This window comes from Copidosoma floridanum, unplaced genomic scaffold (genome assembly GCF_036245765.1).
Source record: "Copidosoma floridanum isolate Cflo_tuat_1 unplaced genomic scaffold, Cflo_Japanese_pri ptg000009l, whole genome shotgun sequence".
NCBI classification, from domain to species: Eukaryota; Metazoa; Arthropoda; class Insecta; order Hymenoptera; family Encyrtidae; genus Copidosoma; species Copidosoma floridanum.
Genome location: NW_028321886.1, coordinates 639,759 through 662,920, shown reverse-complemented (window position 1 = coordinate 662,920; position 23,162 = coordinate 639,759). Strand labels below are relative to the sequence as shown.

General features: G+C 37.6%; 2 protein-coding genes across 2 annotated transcripts in view; one reads left to right on the top strand and one right to left on the bottom strand.

The window, feature by feature from the left end:
* The window catches only part of stet (stem cell tumor), a 348,127-nt gene that overhangs the window by 69,086 nt on the left and 255,879 nt on the right, over positions 1–23,162 (top strand). The gene's annotated exons all lie outside the window — the stretch shown is intronic.
* LOC106643354 (hemolymph lipopolysaccharide-binding protein-like) lies at positions 20,097–21,381 on the bottom strand. Its single transcript, XM_014358451.2, has 2 exons — positions 20,959–21,381; positions 20,097–20,650 (listed from the first exon to the last, which is right to left on the bottom strand). Exons 1-2 carry the CDS (start codon positions 21,352–21,354, stop codon positions 20,381–20,383), a joined length of 666 nt encoding a protein of 221 aa, XP_014213937.2. The 5' UTR covers positions 21,355–21,381; the 3' UTR covers positions 20,097–20,380.

Genomic DNA, 23,162 nt, shown 5'->3' with positions numbered 1-23,162 from the left:
TCCGTGTCTTTCTAGATCCAAAGAATAAATTACCGATTCGCGGCATAAATTTTCGCTGATATTCGTTCCTTTTTTGGTGTCCCCCGTTTTTTTTTTTTTTTTTTTTTTTTCGCTTTCCCATAAAGGTTGCAAATTCGTTACGCTGTCTTAACGCCGTGGTTACGGTTATGACTTACTGAATTATGCGACTCGCTCGCTGGCTCGCCCTTTTTCTTCTCCCGTCCATGTATATTATTTTTTTTTTCTTTTTATTTCCGTTACGGAGCGTGCGTCTATTTTTTTCCATTTCCTTTTACTTACGTTTGATGATTTTTTCTTCTTTTTTTTTTTTTTTCAATTCACCTGTAAGCAGTGCACAAGCTCTTATCTGGTCCTTTGGAATTTTATACTTTTCCAAGCCCTGAATGGCAAAACTAGCGCGCGATTCCTCTCACGTAAACTCTGTAGGACCTTTTTTTATTGTTTTTCCTACGGATCTAGAGATCTAATACTATCAGAGCTATTAGGTTTTTTTTTTTTTTTTCACGATCCAAATCATTTCAGAGCAGATATTCTTGTTATCATTCATTTTATCTGTGCCCACGACAGTAGTGTAATTTTCGTCGTAAAGTGTCCTAAGATTGTAATTTCAAAACGAAATCGTCAAGCCCATCTTTACCCAACTTGAATGGCCGAAGTTTACGCTCTTAAGCCTTTATTTTAATATATTCTGTACGTAATCATGCATAAATAAAGTTTGTGGTGTAGTTTACGTGGTTTAAAAGTCCTTACGGTGATTGGGATTAAAAGAGAAATCAATTCATGTGATTATTGACATCAAAGTATATACAGTTACTTATTCGTTGACACAGGCAAAGAGCCGAGCTTTTTTTCTCACTTGACAAGTTTATGGTCCGTAGCTTGTCTTTAGTCTTTACAATATATAGAATCAAAAACTAAGAGTATCGACTGAATCCATTTGAGACTAAATTACTACAACAATACTCGCTAGAAAAGACTGTGTGGGTCTCGTATAGTCGTGAGCATCGGAATCCTTTTCCCCGCACCGTTTCCAAACACAAAAAAGACGTACATACGTTCGAAAAAATTCCACACGGCGCTATACCTAATCCGATCTTCTAGCAAACGACGAAAACATACACACAGGAAAAGAGAGTCCACTTAGAAGCGTACGATATCGGCGGAATGAACAGAAGAGAGGAAAGAAATCCCTGGTGGCCTGGGCATGCACGTATACCTATATGTACGACGACTAATCGCGCCCGAGGAATCTGATCGAGATGAAGCCTCGGGAACCATATACGCCGGGCCAATTGGGAGATTATCCTGCCCTCCTGCCTGCGTGCGCGCGCCACGGGGTGCTTGGTTGCTGCCGACTGGTGCACCATCAGTTGCTCATTCCTTTTTTTTTTTTTTTTTTTTTTTTTTTTTTTTTTTTTTTTTTTTCTTGCTTCGGGTAAAATAGGCGAGGCGAAGGTGCGAAGAAAGAGAGAGAGAGAGAGAGAGAGAGAGAAAGAGATAGAAAGAGGACCAGACAGGCGTCGGCTGGTCGCTCCCCCTCGGTTGCACCACCACCTGCGTCGCTCATTAGGCCGATGGACTTCTGTTGACTTCTGCGCCGCCGCTGTGGGACACCCCACGAGTATTGTACGAGAAAGAAATAAGGCGTTGCTTGTGGCAGATGATTGAATTGAAAAATTGCCTTTTCGAATTGACCTGTGATGCGATTCGTGCCGCGCTTTTGTTGCATGGAAATAAGTTCTACTGGTCGATCGAGAAGCAATTTTTTTTTTTTTTTTTGCTACCGTAGTCCCACGGTTGAGCTTTTCAATTTTTTTTTTTTTTTAGCTTGAAAATTAATAAAACAAAGATAATTTATTGTGTCCAGTTGCTGTTTAATAATGGAAAAATATTCTGGAAATACACAATCGGTTCGACAAAGGATATGTTTTATTACTGTCTAAACTAGTTAAGAAAAAATTTTTTCTTATACGTTAAGATACTTTCATTGTTTAACTCTGACACGTACTTGGACATAGTCAACACTTCATTATCTAAAAAAAAAACAAAAAATAATTTCTTCAAATGTCTATAAAAGTAGAAATTTTCTTTGTTTTAGAAATGTTGAAGATATGTCTCATTACTTTTTTGTTACTCATAACTGTTAATTAAGAAAATAGTTTTATTGTTTTGAGAAAGTAAGGAAACAAAATATCCTAAACCAGTTATTTTGACACTTCAATATATTATATGTGTTCGAAACAAGGTATAGGTCTAAGTGGTAAAAGAAAAAAAAAAATCATAATAGAAAAAGTTGGTTGTAACACAAAAATTTAGGTATTTCATTAAACACTTAGACGTAGAGTCTGCAATAAAGTTGGCATTTTTTTAGGAAATAGTCCATCCATTTGTAAACAAATAAATAGTTGGTGTGATTTTCCCTAAACATAGTATAAAAAAAAAAAAAAAATCTTAATCCAAAATCGATTGAACGAAGGATTAGCAGCTTCGGGTCTCTTGGTACACAACACAGGCGTCGGTGTATCCCCATTAGGACGAAAAAGTAAGCGCCAAGAGCTCGTCCCTCATCTTCTCTTCAACTCTTTCCTACCCTCTGTATCACACGAGCCGCCGACGCCTCGCCGACACGTTGTGCCCACGCAGTAGATCCCCGCAGGTACAATTTGTCCAAGAGGATCATCATTCAATATCTCTCAGCCCAAGCTAACTCTGTTTCTTTTGCATTCTATCGGGCTCGACTGCTCTGGACACAAATCGGCGCATCGACGAAAGAAAGTGAAAGAGACGGATTGAGTCGGCGACGCGAATATAATGGCCCGCGGTGGCAATTTGGACGAAGAAGCAGTTCTTGGTGTGCTGCTGTTGTATGAATGGATGGATGGATGGATGGATGGAGGGAAAGAGAGGAAAAGAAGCACAGCCTCTGCAAGACCACCAAGTCGACGATTACCTTCCTTCTTATAAGCAACGTATCTCGCTCTTTCTCTTTTGCTCTGCTGTTTTTTTTTCTTTTTCTTTTTCTTTTTTTTTTTTTTTTTGGTCAACAAGTTAATTTATTTCTTACCAGCAATGACGTTGCTAATTCTATTGCTCCATGAGCACTACGGGAACTTTGGAACAACTCCTCGATCGACGTCTTCGATGTGATCTAGGGGAGACCAGGGCACGCAGAGCACTCTAACTTTATTGAGCTGTATTTCTTAAAGGAATGAGGATTAAAGTAGCTAAAAAATTGTGTTGTAAAAGTATGATACTTGTGGACCTAGCCTACAAGTTAAAAAATTATTGTGCAACATTTAAAATTTAAAATAAAAAAAATTGCTCGTTCTCAAAAAGCTCTACTATGCCCCAGGGGTGGGGTACGGTGTGGTACGGGCTGGGGCATTCGTAGCGTGAAGGATACATAATAGTTAAAAGGTGTGTGCTATAGAAAAAAAAGTTAGGTAATTTATTTATTTATTTTCGAATCTTTCTTTACATTGTAAGTGAACTCATAACACTAAATCATGAACACATTAAATTTCTGTAATAAAATTTTTTGGCTTTTGAATATGTTATTCACTGCATTAAATCAAAGTAAATTATTAAATAAATTCTGTTCCTCTGGAAAATCAGTAGCAAAAAGGATTGGGCAGTCTAGAATCGATATATTATTCCGATTGCAAATAGTAGAATTCGCACTCTGATGTTCATTTAATTGTACTATTTTGTTAATATTTAAAGCTTTCAGTCAATTTCTTCGCGTGTTTTTTGTAGTCTTAACAGGTAAACTACCTAATGTTTACATTGTTCTACAAAAAACTTAACCTAAAAATCAGCTGTGTAACGCTCGCGCCAGCGCTCGCACTGCCGCGGCCAGGCTACGCTCTGCCCCAGCCAGATGCTACGCTGTGCCCCATATGACACGCTTGCTTGTTTTTGTTATAATTTTGTTGTTACTTATTTTCTAAAAAAATTAAAAAAAGGAAATTGTAGCTAACGAGTCCAGCTTTCAATTAAGCCCAATTGTAAAAATGTTGCTGTAATAGGCTATATTTAAACAGCCGTTGAAAATGATCATCCGATCAATGTAAATACTACAAATATAAAACTTTTTTTTAAATGAATAAATACTTATTATAATGCCTAAAAATATTTAAGGGAATTCAAGGGACATCAGTATAGGTGTTCAAAAAAAAAAAAAACCTGAAAATTATCATTAGTTTTCTTTTTATTTAAATGCCACGCAGACCCAGACTGCCACGATTACCCTGGTCTCCCCTACCACTTTGGGGATTTATCATCTATATATGTACACAAAAAAACTGTGGTTCATGATATTTTTAAAAACTCGTTTCGATGACCTTTGAAGGCAAAAACAACATAATATAACTTTTTGGAATTAAATAGTTATGCCATTGAAGGACTGATGTTTGAAAATGTGACTGTGGCATGGAAGTGGCAATACCGTGCAAACACCATTACACCAACAGTTAACTGTAAGCTTAGAGCGTATACCACTGGGGACAAGATTATGTATTACAGTGGCGCGATCAAGCGCAGTCGCATAATGTGAGAGTCAATTAAGCCGCGTTAGAGAGAGGGACTTTTGCTATGGATGGTAAGTAAAGGTATATACCTCGACGTGGGTATTGAGCTCAATAATAGGCTTTGCAACATAATAACAGCTCTACCAGAAAAATTGATTTTGAGACGCCACAATCCAATATCTGTTACGCATGTTGAGTCGCTAAATACTTTCCCATTGTTCAGAATGACTCAGCATTATTAGTATGTACCCGTATTTACCCATATGAACTAACGATATATCTATAGGGCTTGACCAATATGCCTTACACGACTTATTTACGTTTACACTTATTTACTTCACCTTTTATGTAAAAAGTTCAGCAAGTCTACGATCTACATTCCGTCCCATGAAAAAAAATCTGCAACTTGATACCAATGTTGCATCCTAAGAATTTTTTTTTGTCGCTAACAATTAAATGTCCATACAGGTGAAAAAAACTAGAATTTTTTGGTTTCCAGGAGAAAATCAGATGGTGATGGGCGACTTTTGCAGTCGCGTTCTGATATAGCCATGTCCGCAATATAGTTGTATTTTTCTGGTACGACATGATTTAAGTACCGAATACCACCACGATTGAGTCAACTAGTAAACCATATCGTAATATAATTAACACATCGAAGCAACTGACAACTGATACAGGCTGAACATTATCCGATACCTGGCCCTCCTCCCACCCCAATTCTCATATACTTACAAGCACTTACATCGAGTTAAAAAAACACATGTCACTTTTAAGAAGCACCCGTGTTATTCTTGATTAAAGTACCGCACAGCCTAAGGTGTTACGTGGGAACAAAGAAGAAGAAAAAAATTTCATCCCACCCTTCTGATGAAAAAAAAAAAAAAAAAAAAATCCGATCAGTCTTGGTGTTCAGCCTCGGTAAATCTCTCTGGTAAACGCACAAGATCATCATCCAGCAGTCACGTACGTATATATAATACACGTGTCCAAGTAAAGCGCTACGTGTGGCCCTGTGCACACAATCCACTTGAGATTATTTTCGTTTTAGCGAGGACCAGCGTCAGACGGTGCGTAAGTATACGTGTGCGCAAGAATACCCAGAGATGAGAGGACGAGGGAGAAAACGAAAAAGGTCCAAGGACCGAGAGTAAGAAAGAAAGATCGACGAGAAGGGGGAGAAAGAAAGAGAGAGATTTCGACTTCGCGGTGGTCGCGTCTGGTCTTTTTGGTGGCATAGGTGTGGTCGTCGTGGGGGCAACCCTCTACCACCACGACCCCCCTCCCCTGCTTCCTCCGCGATGAGCTCATTTATAACGCTCACCTAAGAACACACCTCTCATTCTCTCTCTCTCTCTCTCTCTCTCTCTCTCTGTTACAGCTTTTTCGGCCCTTGCGACTCGCGACCCGCGACTCTTTACCAGTTCTCTATCTTTCTCTCATCCTTTCGGTACTTACTTATGTATTTCGCATACATAGCTTTGTGTTTTCGCCACTTGCTAGGCCCAGCCTTGACATTATAAAGCGAGCCTGTCTACTCGTGCATGTCAACTCCAAGCCCTCTTTTGCTGCATTAAAAAGATATTGATGCAAAAGGAAAAAATTGCGGGGGGTGCACATGTGACCAAGTAGCTACAGTCCCGTGAAGGGGTAGAAAACGCGTAAGCTCGAGAGGTAGTTTCGATTGATGTTATTTTTTTTTTTTTTTTTTTTTTTTTACGTGCTTAACATTTAAATGTGCTCGTTTGAGTCATCAGACCTTCTCTATATTTTTTTTGGAAGGAGCTAATGCAGTGCACGGATAAGCTCTTTTTGAATTAAAAATTACACTCAACTACTTTGCCAAAGTTAACCCTCATCCCTCTCTGTTTCAAATCCAACGAGGATGTGAACTCTCTTCTGACCTATTAACTTTTCTACCATTGACCACATTTGAGCTGACAACATTTTTTCAAAATAATGCACCAAAATAATACATGCACTTTTGCATGTACCATGATACCTTTCTGTATACATATCGATTGTAACACTGTCAGACAACTATAGGAACAACAAGATGCTCATGAGTTTCAATTACAACGTAAGTCTCTGGCAACAGCAGCCACAATAGAATTAAAGACAGCCTAAATACAAGCTATATTTTCGCAATTTACGGCACGCCTTGGTAAATCCTCGCCTGGGAGGGAAGGAGCGTGTTAATCGAAAGCACAAAGCGAAGAAGCTTGTAAACGCATGTTATGCTTGTACAACGAGATCAAAGAGCCTCGCTGCCGGGCGAGAGAGGAAAATTGATTCCTTAACGAACGAGCTTGCGCCGAAGCGCTGGTAGGTACGTAGTTACACGTTATACGCGCTCTGTACGCAAATTATAATACCTTAGGACTAATAGCGAGGAGGGGGGGGGGATGACGTCTGCTCCCATTGTAATCACACACGTGCCGTACGTAAACAGCAGCGAAAGACGCGAGCTCGATTAAGATGAATCTCTAACTATCCTCTCCCTTCTCTCTCTCCTACATCTTTTTCTTCGTGTATGCAAACTAGCTATTTGTGTCTTCGCTCCGAGAGATGTCTCGGGCGCAAATTGAGTTTTAGGGTGACGGAGCGGCTGCACGGGTATCGCGATCGTAGCTGAGGTGGAATTGGAGGGGGGGTTGCCCTGTCATTGTGAGAAATAAGATTGATTCACGCACTGCTGACGGGAAATTGTTTGCTGTGGGTGGCTGGTAAAAGGGAAGGTGGTCTGGGAAAAAAAATGCCCATTGAACAAATTTCACCGGCCTCGATGAAGGTCAATTATTTCATTTGTTTGTGCGGATTTCGGGCGTGGGAAGGAATCCGAAAAATTTAGTTGTAACCGTTAATATATATAACGTTATGCTAATAAAAAAAAAAAAAAAAAAAAAAAAAGAAGAAATGAAAAGAAAATTAGCTCTGAAATTAAATAGCGAGTCAAAGTTTTTAATTCCCCATTGACATGTTTATAACTCATTAATTTTTAATTTACAGCGCCTATAAATTAAAATTTTTCTAAACTGCATCCCCGAGTAATTGGCGCGGACGACTGACGAGCGAAAAAGAGAGAAATGGGAGCGGCAGGCAACAGCAGCGGAGGAATATGAAATGCAACAAGAGCACCGGCTAATAAGAAACGCGCGAGGAATGCAAATAAAAAGTGAGACAAACGGGAGATGTATAGGGAGTAGCCGAAACTGCAAACGAAAGGGGAAAAAAAAGGTAATCTGCGAAAATAACAAAGTGCAAAAACAAAGCGGGATCAAAAAGAGTTGTATCTTATGCGACCCCAGTGGTGGTAGTGCGGAGGAGGAGGAGTTGAGTGAAAGAGTAAAAAGAAAATGAAAAAAATGTAAGGAAGGAGGAGATGGACGGTAAGAAAGAGGCACGCAGGTATCCCGCGTAAAAAAAATCAAGTTTAAAAAATTAAAAAAAAGTTTTTTGTTCTTGTTCAGATAAAGTTTTTTAAAAGTTTTTTCTTGAGACAGAGCGAAACTTGGTCAGAACTTTAAACGCAAGTTTAAAAAAAGTTTCTCTGTACTTTGTAAAAAGTTTTTTACTCAATTTAATAAATTCTTTTTGGCTTTTCGTCAATTAACTTTGTCTAAATTATAAGTAAATGTATCTAAAAAAAAGTTAAACGAATTTTTTATAAAGTTCAAATGGAACATATTAAAGCTCATACTATAACGTTACTTAAAAAAAAGTTTAAAAAAATTTATTTATAATTTTATTCAAAGTTTATACTCAAACTTATGAAATAAACAATATATTTATTGTATGTGATACATTTTATTAATACAGTAAACAATAATTATTGTGCAAAATGTGAATTTTAACTTTAAGAATTGTAAATTACATATACCCTATTCAACGAATTTAACTGCGCGTATTCTTATGTGCCTAATGCTAATAATAGCAACAAACATTCGTTACGTACAAGCAGCTCATAAAAAGAACAAAAACGTAAGCGATAGTCATCTCAAATTATTAAATTCTTCCTATCATGTTGCTTGAAATTATTTTTTTTTTTTTTAACTCCTTCCAACATCATCTGCATTTTTTCTTTTTAGATTATTTTAATTAAATTAATTAAATTTATTTTATTTTAATTGTTATTATTATTTTTTTTTTAATTTAATTTATTAAATTTAGAAAAAAACTTTTTACCAAGTTTGGAGAAACTTTTCTAAAACTGGCGTTTAAAGTTCTGACCAAGTTTCGCTCTGTCTCAAGAAAGAATTAAAAAAAAACTTTTTCTGAACATGAACAAAAAAGCTTTTTTTTAAGTTTTTTAAACTTGATTTTTTTTACGCGGGATAGAGAGCCACTTGAACGAGAGAGAGAGAAAGGATGAAGAAGCTAGATGAGATCGCGCGAGGACAGTCCGAGAATGACGGTAGTGGCTACGATTTCTTACTTTCGCCCGCGTGCCGTTTACGTCGGGCTGCGCACGCGCGCCGATCTTCTTTGGAATTCTAAAGTGTCGTCGGGCGATTTGTCTGGCGTGACGATCTCAATTTTGGTGCTGAGGTCGCTCCTTTTTTTTTTGTTTTTTTTTTTTTTTTTTTTTTTTTTTCTTCCTTCCGCCAGTCTAGCTACGCGTGCGAACGTCCTTCTGTAAAGGAGTCATTTTCGGGTGGAGCTGCTGCTGCTTTTGTTTGAGACTGCGAGTCTTTATGTTGGTAAACAGGATAGGATCGATCGCTCGGGCGTAGATTTCAATTTGATTTGGGAGATCCTGTCGTCGAGATAGCATGCAAGTGGATGCAGAGATCGGAGATAGGTCGAGGTTTTTTTCTCCCTTTGTTTGCTTTTGGTGAAGGAATCTGATTTTCGTTGAGTGGCTATTTGAATACCTTTCAGGTGGTTTTGGTGGCCATTGTTTCATTGATCCATTCGATGATTGAATTGTGACTCAGAGCCTCTGAGAGGGTATGGGCATTTAACCGCTGATTTGAGGAAAATATCGAATTAGGACGGAAAAAGAGAGAAAATTTGTCGAGCTGGGGCTGAGCTATTATCTTCGTCTTTAATCAGTGTTAAATTGGGGCCGAGCTTGGGGGAGGAACTATCTAATTTTTCAATCAGTCTGATTTTAAGGTTCTGGATCATTATTTAGCGATTAATTGCCGTTTTTACAAGTTTGCACATATTTCGCGATTATTTGTTAACGCAAACTAAAATGTACGTAAGAATTTAAAGTACAAATATACAGCAAAAGGAGACGAAAGGAACAACAAATTATTGAGGGGTGAAATGGTATAATATCAACAAAGAATCATTACTAGATTAAATTTCATTAAATATTTTTCAAAAAAGTTTTCAGCGGTACTGTATAGTGCATGGAAAGTCCAGCCAGAATTAAATACTAATGAGTATAAGGAGATAATTAGTCAGCCCCAGTTCGACACTAGCCCAATTTGATCTCAATAACTGATTAACCGATTAATACATGATGTTATCATTGCAGTCATATAATTTTGTACTCAACTCCTATATAAGGTATTTTAGAAACAAAATTATTTTCACACATTAATTTAAAAAAAAAATACACAGTTTGCATGCAAGCATATCATGATCGATTTGATGTTGGGAGTACCAGACTCGTGATCTGGTACGAACCGGTTTTTAGTATGCATCTCAAATAGACTAGCACAATAACGAGTATAATTGCATGAGTCTCATATCTCTTTATCTCGTACTTGAATAAAAGTAGAGCCATAAAAGTCTATTAATTAATAGCTTATATATTTTAAATTTCTGACGTATAAATCAGAGTTGCGTATACGCTAGTACTTTTTATAATTAATACAACTAAAGACATAGTCTTTACCATCACAGTGTTCGTATCAAATAATACTTGAATTCTCAAAACAACAAAATAAATATTAAATTTGGGATAATGTAAACTCGGCAAGTGTGAACATTATTTTCCGTATAGCAACGAAGTTCACTGCAAAACAGCTCGAAAAAACAAGCTCCTGTTATTCAAAAGAAACACGCCATGAATCTGCCAGTCAACGCAGAGAATCCTCTGTCTCTCTTTTACATCTATTCCCATGCCAGAGGCTGTACATGCACGTGCAATAATAGCGAGTTTCGCGACATTGCGACGCCCTCATAAACACATCTACACGCAGCCCGTCCACCCATGTAGGTTATACTGCAGCTTCAAAAGTGTATAAATCACAAAAGACACGCGCGATACGTTAATTACACATTACATTATATGTTACACACAGGATGGTCCACCAAACATCACACAGAGTTAATTCTCGCGGCGTATTTTACGTTCTCCTGCGCAGGATTAATGTAAATTGCAAGCCGACTCTGACGGACTCCTTTGCAGGAGCGTATGATGTAATTGAACTGTGATTAAACGCATTTCCCTTTGATGCCTTTCTGAGCTTTGAGATTACTTTTCGTACTTTTTCATTTTGATATTGCACGCGATGGTACAGCTCTGTTGATTTAGCTGCTGCACGCGGCTGTGCGTACGTATAGAAGTTTGTTTCGGATTTGGTGCTTTTGGATTCACATAAACTTCTAGTTTCCGTGGGTTTGTAGGTCGGGATGGATTGCGCTGTCATAATAATTATTAGAGTAATTCCGGTTGATGAGTGCAGCCAGACTTTTCGATGGAATTTATATGAGGCTTATTGTTGATAATACATTCCTTCAAACAAGTACATTGTTGCACAATTTTTCAAAAATTTGAACTATTTTATCTCGCAATTTGACGTACCAGGATACTAAACAAACATGCGAGGTACTTACTTTTACGGAAATAATTACAATGCTGTTACAAAAAATAGTGACTAAAATTAAATATTTGACAAAATACTTAGCCAAAGTTACAGTGAAATGAAATTTTAATGTATTATTCATTAATTGCATAAATGCACAATTAACGTTAGTAATTTTGAGATTTTAGTTATTTTTTTTCATCAAAAAACAAATATTCATGTTGAAAAAAAAAAAAAAATTAACAAATCTTTCACATTATTCGAGCTGGGAAAAAAAGATAGTGAAAAAATAATAGAATGCCTGAACGGGAGCTAAAAAAATATACGACGACGTTGCATTTTCCACTGTTTCCTGGTGCGCGTGGCGCTAAGAGATTGCGAGGAAGAATTACAGTTACGACGCATGCGGGTTGATAATGCCCATATGCGTATTTTTCCCGACTCTCTTTGTTCATTATTTCGAATGCGAATGGAGCTTTTGCACTTATCTGTATTTCTACGCAACATTCGTTAAAATGAAAAAAATGAAAACTCCTACTTACTGTGATTAAAATTGAACAGCCTCTAATTGTACGAAAACACACAGACATCGATTTCTATCACTGATTTCAATGAAAAATGACTACTTTTCTTCATTTTCACGTCTAACGACTTTGATTGATTATTCGAGCCCGTACACGATACCACTCTGGTGGTAATGATATATATATATAGCCTATACTCTAATAAATTGAAACGCTACACAGTCGAAGCGATTTTATGATTAATCAAAACACGCACGCTCTATTACCCGTCTTTCCTATTGTCAAACATTGAGTACACAGGTATACGCTTTCATCAGTACCGCTCGCAGTCTTTCGACAACTTGCGATGAACAACACCCGATGAGCCTCGAATAAAACACCTCTTGCCACGGAGGCAAAGTAGGTCGATTGCGCCGAAACGAAATCAAATATCCGGATGATAACGCACATCCGTCGTGTAATCCGTGATTCAGCAAGCCACTTTACACATATTATCTCTCATCCTGGTGATTCGCTGTCTACGTCGTCGTCATTATGGTTATTGCTGGCCTGCATTCATGGCTTTCCCCGAAGCTGATTACAGCCGATCTGGCTGATTTTATTCGTGAATAGGAAGCGCGGGATGATGATACGCGCCGCCACGAGACGATTATTCCATCGCGCGCAATTCGAGAGGTATTGTGTTGTGTGGTTGCAGGCGCCACGCCACATGTTAGTACATACGCACGTATATTGGATAATGGACCCCTGGCGCCGTCGGCCTTCCACGAGGCCTGTTTACGCTACGTCGTTGACTTGTGTTGGCATTGATGGCAAATAATGATTATGACAACTATTACATTCTTTTTCTTCTGGCATTACAGACAATCCTACATAGCAAAGACGCTGATTGCATCAGGGTCCATATGTTTTTAGTGGTTAGAGGGTAGTCCTTATACTTTTGTGGACTTGGTTCTTATATATTCCCCCATTGTTTCATTATTGATTTCCACCAATAAATTAATCGTGGGGTTGCATCCGTCATAGGACTCGATAAAAATCCTCAAGTAATTTCAAGACCTTGAGAGTCGAAAAAGTCATTGAACGACTCCAAAAGACTACGACTTTATATCACATGGGTTTGTAAGTCCTTTTTTTACAGACTTTTTTTACTTTGCACGGCGTGTCTCTCATCACTTATAACATTCAATCGAAGAGCCTGTGAGTGCGCGTAAAGGTAATTGTCGTCCCTGTTTCATTGTGTACGTGGTCTGTAATTATTTTACCTCGCGATAACAAAGATCTTATCCAAAAAAAGACATTAAATTTACTCGTTTATAAAAATGACACGGCAATTCCGTCTAATTGTACGCCATACTCTTGTTCAATGTCAACTTTCTCATTTTCTGTTATACTTCACTTTCTTGATTAATTTTTCGCAAACATCCATTGTTATCGCCCTTCTTTTCGTGTCTGACGTGAGCGTGTAACACAAGCATGAACGGCTTTATCATCTTCATAATGTTTCAACAAACGAGTGTATAATCTTGTTACCATTGAATATCCATACCTACAGCACAAAAACACAAATGCATGTAGACCATCAAAAGCCACCCCCTTAATACACATTGAAACGAAAATGGCAAAAAATTCATCAGGATAAGCTTTCTATGTTTAATAGCACGCACCTGTACGCATTATTAGGCACATTGAAATTTCCCAGCACGTAGACAGTAGAGAAGTAGGAAAAAAAAATGGACCCGTGACATTAGCCGGGACTAATGAATCCACGCCAGTTCGAGCAGTCGCTTTGCTGCCTCCGTATAGCCAGGGCCCTGGTCATTTTGCAGGAGATCGATGAAGCCTCATTAGGCGGTTCCAGTTGCTCGCTCTTTCTTTTTTTTTTTTTTTTTTTTAACGACAGACGTCGTCGCGTCGTTTAAAAGGACACAGGTCGCACGCGTACGAGTTCGTTGCCACAAAAAAACGAAGATGAAAACGCGCTTTCGCTCTCGTTTGGTGGCTTGCTCGTGCGTAAAATATTTGCATAGGATACATGCATACATGTTATATATGTATATGTAAAGGCAATGCTGCCGGTAGGAGGAGAGGAACTTTCGTTTTCTTACGTCCAGGTGTAGGCGCGTGGCCCGACAGGTGGTGAGCGCCGCTAGGCTCTCTCTCTCTCCTTTTTCGGTGAGGGTTTGGGTCTAATTTATCTCCACTATACACATGTATACGAGAAGATGGGAGCCTGCGGCGCTCGCTGAACCTTCTCTTTCTCTCTCTCTCTCTCTCTCTCCCTCTCTCTCTCTTGCACACGTTATAGTTCTGCAGATAAATTCGCCGGCTTCTTTATTGAGCCGCAGCCACTCTGCCACTGCTTCTCTAACTTCTTTACTTCACCGTCGTCGACGATGGGGCACTTGAATTCGCATGGGGCAAAGTATAGCGGTTGGCTTAGCTCGCAATTTTCGTTCGCTTCGCTCTCGGGTAGCCGAATATGGAGCTGTAGTGCAAATCCCAAAGAGATCGTGAAAGAGAGAGAGAGTGTAGAGTGCCTTCTCTCGTACCTTCTCCGCAGCGTTAAATGTGTATAATCCCGGAGGAGCCGCAGAGTGTGGAAACGAATTGGGAGGAAGACTACCCTAACTCTGCGGTTTGGGTGTGGACCGCTCGTTGCAGACTTTCTGTACTTTTTTTTCCAATTGTTTTCACATGTAAAAAATCAAATAGTTTGGAGTTTCAATGTTACGACTAGATCAAGTAAGATGACAATTGAGAGAACTATGGCAGTCGGAGTACATGTTAGACTCACGTAGATTCCCAAATTTTATTTTCAAGTCATACACCCACTGAAATCTCATCATTGTAGACTAAATATCTTTCCTTTACAAAAGAAACAAATTACCAGATTCTTACAAGCTCGAATATCCATTGCCTGGAGTAACCGGTTCAAGGACATTGCCCTCGACAAAACAGACAATCGAGAAGTGGAGGAAAAAAAAAAAAGGATAAGTCGGAAGTAGTCTGGTAAAAAAATATACAACAATGAGCTTTTAGAGAGTACAGTAGGTGCAGCAGATAAGGATAACAGCAAAGTAAAGATGCAATAGCGACGTCATTCTGCTGACCATCCCCGGCTATATTGTCGATGTCTGCAGCAACATCAGCTGAACAGAATCCCTATTCCACAAGTAGTACACCTACAGGTGTTGAAAGCAGACACTGGCACGCGACACCGATACACGTATAATAAAGGAGCCTGCCAGCATAAGGCTCATTCGTGCAGTAAGGCTGAACTGCATCATATTGTCTCGGATGCTGCTCCCTTGGACTACCTCTTCCCCCTTTTTGTCTGACCCCTTGCTCCTTAAAGCCCCGCACGCGCTAGCTCTCTCGCTCTGAGAATAAAAGCCCTATAATTTCAAAACTTAAGATGCACTCCATCAGAAGGCACGCGCGCTCGGGCTTCCTAAGTGGCTTTCATAGTAGACAATACACGAGTAATGTGCAACAAGCTCGGGGAAAGGTCGTGGTGCAGATGTGTAGGTTGTTGGTGTAGACAAATAAAATAGCAAAGTGGATCATTTACACCACGGATGATCTTTTCTTACTTGCTGTCTGCACATTTCGACGCGTTACTATTCCTCCCGTTTTAATGCATTGTACAAGGATTATTATTTATCTTTGCTGCGTTTTATGAACAGCCCCGTATTATGTAGGACCAAAATTGAAGTGAGCTGCCATAGTAATATGTTCTTTTACATGACGTTTTAAGTGCATCACCTAATGGAAGCCACTTAACACTCTTTTTAGAAATTAAAATAAATTTTTTCAATGTTTTCATCAACAGTTGACCAACCATCCCCATCATTATTATTATGCCCTTACAAATTTCTCTACCGAGATTCCAACGAGGTTGCGGTATTTCCATGATCATAATGATGATGACGATAGTGTATGGTCAAGGAGAACAATAACGTACAAAAGAAGTGATGATGATAGCTCTTACATTTTATCATACATCAAAGTACATCAAAAAAGAAAAATAGATAGAAGGACAAAAATGGGGGGAAAAGAGTAGATAACGTGTGATGCAATCCCACAGTTTTTTTACCTCTTCAAATGGCTGAGACCCTCTCAATGGGGTGTTATTCATGGAATCTTCATTTTTAGTGATCCTTGCGCATAAAATTCGTCGTAACAAAGTCACTCTGGATTCGCTGATAAAATAATCGCTATTACGTGGCTAATTTTCCGTAGTTCTAATATAAATGCTAATTTCTAAAAAGTGGCGAGTTATTTTAGATCTCAAATATTATTTGTAATTGTTGTCAATTACTTACTCTTTTTTTTCATGTTATTCAACAACACCAGCCAACAACCTCAACATATTTTTTTTTTATTCTAGTATTCATTTATTCCTCATCTGAAAAGCAATGTTTCGTCCTTCAATCGTCTTTTCCCACGAATGTGTGTTGAAAATTCCTGACTGCCAACCTTTGCTTCTTTTTTTTAAACTAAATTCTCGCCACCCGATCAAGTGTAGCTGAGGCGCATCGCGCCTTGAATGTGCATTAAAACAGCTGAGTAATTAACTACCGGCAATCTTCTCTTCCTCCTTACCTCCTTCATTTTTCCTCGTGGCAACGAAAGAATTGCCTGCGGCGGGATGAGCCTCTATTCTTTCTTTTCTCCTTGACTTCGATTATCCTGTTCTTTCCGTTTCGATGGATTCACGACTCGTCTTCTTATTACTGCAAGTTTTTATGAAATTTTTTCCACAATTTCATTTTATACTGTGGTCAAGCTTTTTGTGAGACTATGGGCTGAGGGCTTTTTTGATTGTTATTTATTGTTAAAAATTTTGAAGAAATAACAGAAATTCCACCAAAAAAAATTAATAATCTTCCTGTAAGAAATTTGATACTACTACACATGTATAGTGCCATGTATTGACTTCTTAATTGCAACACACCTTATCTTACTGCATATTTTTAATAAATTTCGGCAAAATTATTAGCTTTTACTTTGAAAGCATTACCAAGTGAAGTGAAAATTTTTCAAAGTATATTAAATTATACGTCGAGTAAAAAAAAGTTCCTTAAATAAAAAATTAGGGTAACATATCAGAATTAAGAAGATTCGTGTTACAAAGTAATCTGATCTTACATTAGATATCATATCACGTATACATGCGGGATATCAGGGTAAATAATGTCCTAGATCACATGCTGTACCGCATTATACTGCTCCAGAATGAAAGTGTTGAGTCATTTTCGAAAACGGGTGTGGCGTAAAATTCCGATAAACACCTTGCCTTTCAGTTTTCTCTTGGAAAAAAAAATGTACAAAAATTAGATATTTTTCAGCCTATTTCGTATGCTCAAGTGACGTAGAAGCAGTAAAGAGTTTTAAAAAAACTGTAATATCATTTTTATAAAATAGACACTCCGTACGAAAGCCATATGGTGAGCAAAGCGATTCCCTTGAAAATTCAATGAGTGTATTAAGAAAATCCTAGAGCACGATTAGTTCGAAAAGGTGTTGAAGCACGAGAATGGCAGCAGAACTGTTGGAAAGTCGAGTATTTACAGTTTTGATATTTTTGCTGCGTCACCGACTCGATGCCCTTTTTTCTTTGTTCTGGACGATTAATGATGTAGGAGGTCTATCTTAAACACACATGTTTATACATACGGTGTCAATGTCTTGATGATATGCACTACTTGCTACATCAATTACATACTTTGTTGCACCTTTGTAACCGGCAAACTTAATATACGAGAAATGGCAATTGTTCATAATTTTCTCATCATTTGGTGACTGATGTATAAATAAAATCATCAGATAAGGACGTCGTGTCGTACAAACAACGTAAATCATAGTAGTTTCGCTTGCCTCGTTTCTATTTTCTTAACTCTTCTAACACTTGCCCGAACGAACAGATGCAGAAAGTAAAGTTTGCACATATGCCTGCCCATACCTCGCCCAAAGTGAAAGAGCCACACACGTGCTCGCCTCGCACCTTAATTGCCAATTAGGCAGGGAACGTGCAATGGAACTTTGTGGTGTCAAAATTTGGGAGGACGTCGCCGAGCGAAAGCTTGCAATGTACGTGGGTTATGCAAGTGAACGTGTGTATTGTGAAGCTTCCAAAAGCTGTCAGGCGCCACTCCTTACTTTATTTTACTGAGTGTACAAATACGTTAACAAGGTGTCGTTACATTAGTTACAAGCAACACTTTGGCGTTGTTAGAGCAGTACAATGTTTAGCTTGAGTGGCTCAAACAATAATGCAATACGTATATAGCCAACAAAATTGTTTGAATCACTTTTTTCTCCACAGCCCCACATGAATTTTCTTTCAAAGTCTTTCGGGAATACTTTGTCCAATTTCAGAAGTCATCAAATGACTTTTGAAGTCTCTTAAGATCATTAAAAGAGTTTGAAATACCTTTGAAGTCATTTAATAACTTTGAAAAACTTGCCAAGTCATTCAATAACTTTTTATACTCCAGAAGCATTTATTATGAGTTTTGATGACTTCAAGTCATTCAACGATTATCTGTGCATTCATTATATCATCTGCAAATAAACTTTTTACGACAAGTTTGATAAAAAAAAATTTTGTTTAAAAAACTTTTTCAAATCACAAACATTTTTTAATCTAGGCTACTTCAAAAAAATTTTACTTTATCTCATAATTGGAATGGAGTGATGAAAAAGTGGTACATGCACAAGGTTTGTGATTTCAGAGATTAATAGACTTGAGATTTTGTATTGAGACTAACAAAACGGGAATAAAATTGTACAGTCAATTGTGAAATTGCGTATCCTCCGCTCAACCGGCTGTTATTAAAATAAATTGACGTATTACCACGGAATAATACATTAATCCACTCGAATAAAAAGAACATCACTAAAACAATACAACGCTCTCAGGATGGGGTCCAAAAAAAGCACAACCCCAACGCACTCATCTTCCTGAATGAGCTGGCATTATGTGCACTCGGAAACGTCAACTCTCATACGTAGAGTCTCTTGCCGAGCGTGTCAAGCCAAGCAGAGTAAGTGCGCACGTCTGCTTTCATCATCAAAAGCAACGCGCACACACGTATAACATAGTACATACTTTCTCTATGTCTCTGCATGTCGTCGAATTTGTCAGCTGTGCAGAACTCGAGGCGTCCCTTACATGCCCACGTTCACCCCATTGGGACACACATACGTGTAGGGTAGTGTCACGTGAAAGAGAGGCTTTCGAATGATTGTCTTCCTCTCGCGAGGCATTGTTGAACATGTGCGTGTAAGTACGTGTGTGTATGTACTTTCCGCTCTTGTGAATAAACTTTACTCTTCGTCCAGGATGATATCACTAGGGAGGGAAAGGGAGCGTAAGTGTGCGACCCGTCGATACGGAAAGACAAAAGCTTCGGGCTGCTCCTTCCGTCTCTGTCTCTTTACCCGTGCTTGAGTGCACTAACGTTAGCGTTGAAGCATACATAACTTTCATTTGAACTAAGTCAGAGGAAGAGACTGTGTGGGCTGCTGTGTGCCATAGTAACACCTAATAATTAAATAGTTCGAATTGGAATAATTGACGTGAGCCATTCGTATGATGGAATTGGACTATCGATATTTGGATGTTGTTCGAATGAACTCCAGCCAAAAGTACAAAAGTGAACAAAGAGTTGTTCATTGTGACTTTTTTCAAATTGTTTATTTAAATATTACTAAAAAATCTCTATATTACTTTCACTGCACCAACCAATTATAGTTGTAATAATTTGCCTTCAGTCAATGTGATTTATTTTTAAAAATTGGATTCAAATACTTTTTTGAAAAAATTATTGATATGTTAACCACTTGATAGCTCTATCAACTGGGAAGTTCAATCTTCATTTTTCAATGTGAGCTTAGAAAAAGAGAAGTGAGGTAACTGTTTATCTCACAATTTCAATATAAATTATTAAAATGATGCCTAAATAAATTATTAACAACATAATTTCTTTATATTAGGACATTGTAAATGTCTGCAATTTATATATACAAATTATCACTTATCATGTCTTAACTTATTAAGCTTATAGATTAAATGTAATTTTGATTGCTATTGGTACTATTACACAACGTAACATTTTTTACTTCCCATATTTTTAAAGCACACGATAGCTGTTTACAGAAATGATATACTTATTCTTACAAATAAAAATAAGTGTAATCACATCAAAAAATACTATTTTTAGTGTACAAATAATTTTAGTACAATTGAATGAAATTTTCATATATTATATTATTAAGTGTGCACAATCAATATACTTATTTACATATGAAACAACAACAAACCATAGTTTATTTAAACATTAGTTTAGTAATTGCTGATAAAATTACTTATTGTTTATGCATTCGTGGGCCGAAAATTCGTCAATAAATTATTTTTGGAAAAGTATCAAGTAATGTTACAAGTATGAAAAAGTATAAAAAAATGTTAGAAAATTTGACAAAATCGTAGCAAGTTGTTACACAAGAATCTTACTCGTGATATAAAATATGGCTTTTAATTAATATGCCAGCAGGTCGGTATTCCGGGAATCTCGCAAAAGTAGGATCGCACAGCGTTGCAAGGAATCCCGAGCAATTTGCCGTCCTCAAACAGTACGGCGCAGTTGGCCAGCAAAATTTTCGGCGGTCCGACGCTCCATCGATTATAGCCCGTTTCAATGAGGGGATCGCCAAATACAGTTACCCATTCATCTTCCTTAAATTGATTATGGATGCCGATGTAAGCGCTAAACTGATAATTTTCAAGCAGCAGCGTTTTCAGCGCCTGCGAGGGAGAGACAACCAAAAAAAAAAAAAAAAAAACGGAGAAAATTTTTATAATTGAGCTTGGTATCCAGTTTAATTTGGGGTAGGATCAAAAATTAAAAAAAAAAATGTTGCCATAAATCATGCGGGCTTCTTGATAATCGTGCGTTAACTGGCAGGATTCTGCACTTTTTAACAATGTAATTATACTAATTAGTAACTAAATGTATTTTGTATAAATTTCTTAAAAAAAAAAATATATTTTACCACACTTTTTTAAATTAATTGGGGTGCAAAAAATTGTTTGAAACGACGAAAACACTATACCTCAGCTTCGTTTTCCGAGTTAATAATAGCGAGATGAGCTTCGTCTCCACGACAAGACTTTCTCGCTTCGTTCCAAGTGACATTGTTCAAGTAAAGCTTGTACCACCCGGTGCCGTTAATGCAAGTGTATCCACGTTTGGCGAAATCCTCGGGATTCCTGCTCTTGAAACCATACCTCGTGGCGTTATCTCGTATATTCGAAATCAGCTTGTCGTTGATTGACCCTATACTTTTTAGTGAAGAAGATATTTTTTCTAACTCTGTCAACACATTTTGCAATCCATTGGCCTCCGAACTGTGACCTACACTCATAGAAAAAGTTTGAGTCGGTGTAATCACAAAAATGACCACTAAAAGACACATATCTGTAACCGCACCACTATACTTAAAAACCATATTTAATTTCAATTACTATCGACAAGTTATCTTCTACGCGTTACTCGTATTCAACTAAAATGTATCATTAGAGCAGCATCATTATATTACACGAGAAATCGTCTTGTCATTGTTAACTGACCTCCATCAGCTAATCAGTTATCATGTTACCACAATCATTGTATTTACGTCACTTTGATGAGCTAATGAAATTTGCTAGTTACGTAATTCCACATGATTTCATTACATGTTTTCATTGTGTGTACTGTAGTATGAGCATTCAATGTTAATAACAATTATAATCCAGCAACGATTAATTATTGCTGATGTTTTTCTACCACTATTGTTTATGCTCATTAAAATTTGGACATGTGATGTCAATGATGAAAAGTGACTTGAATGAATATTTATTTCAAACAAAAATTTAGTTAAAAAATTTTATCGCAGTTGGCAAATACAATGAGTAAACACATTATTTTTGCCATCATCTGTCTTTCGTAATATTACAATCAAATTTTAATTATTTGTTTCAGGTAAGGGTTTACATGCGTATACTTCACGTCTCTTCAATAAGCGTAAGAATACATTATTTTTCAATCTGCTTAAAATGAAAATCATGCTACCAATAAATATCCGATAAGTAACTTTGTCTACAATGTCATCATAAGAATCAATGCACAGTGAAATTTGTAAGTGATATGCATTTAAAAAATGAGCCATCAACCGCTTCAATGATCATTAGATTTACATAGGAAGGTTGTAACAGATCGAGCACAATATACATAAATATCGGCACGAATATAGTTTCACGTACGAGCATTGATACTCGCACGCAAAAGCTACAAGCGCGAGGGACCGGACTTCCGGCTGCCGGGTACCATGAGAATAGCAAACACTATACTTGGATTCTTCATCGTACCGCTTTCACTGTACCTATATATATATTCTCTCTTACGTTTCTATGATGTGCTAACTCAATATATGGCACAACCTCGAAGGCTACTGATAATTTTTACTTTGATTTCATAAACAAGTAATAAGTAATAACACCTATTCGTAAAAATGAGAGTTTCACGAAATTTAATATTTTTCTCGATCTTTCCCACTTGATTTCGTAAGCTCTTTTCTATTAATTTATACAATCGTTATATTTATACATTTTAAGTGAAATTTTTCTATCCAAACAATTTTAATTTCTCAAATTCTTCACTTAATTAGCTTGATTTAAAATTTGATTTGTATTTTCCATAATCTGTAAGCACAAACTTCTTCTTCCTCATCATTGTTTTCGTGAAACATTTGGTAGCTAATATTTTTATCACGTGGTATCTTTAATTCTCAAGTATAAGTTTAAACTCAAGATACTTTTTGTATCTCTAAATTAGCCGATAAAAAGATCGTAGGACGGGTTCGATCGTCACACCGAAAAATCATCGCCTGATGAAAATCAAAAGAAAAAACCCTCCCTCTCATTTATAGCGTACATACATATATACAAGCTGCAGGCTTCTCGTTATACTCTACAGTGAAGGAAAGCGTATCGCCCGTTTCCCGAACATCCGCCTCTCTGACGCAAAGTCGCGCACAGCTAATCATTTCGGTCACCACCGGAAGCTTGCCATCTTTTTTTTGGCTTTCCGTGCAAACTCTCGCGCAACATGACGTTACTACGGACAAACGATTCGCAAAATGCCTCTTGTCATACATGCGTTATATATGACGGTCGCGAGCTGTTCTTTTTTTCCTCTGTTTTCTCTTTTATCGTCTCTTTTTACGCTGTACTATCATGCGAGCATGCTACGCTCGTTAATTAATTGATGTCAATTGAT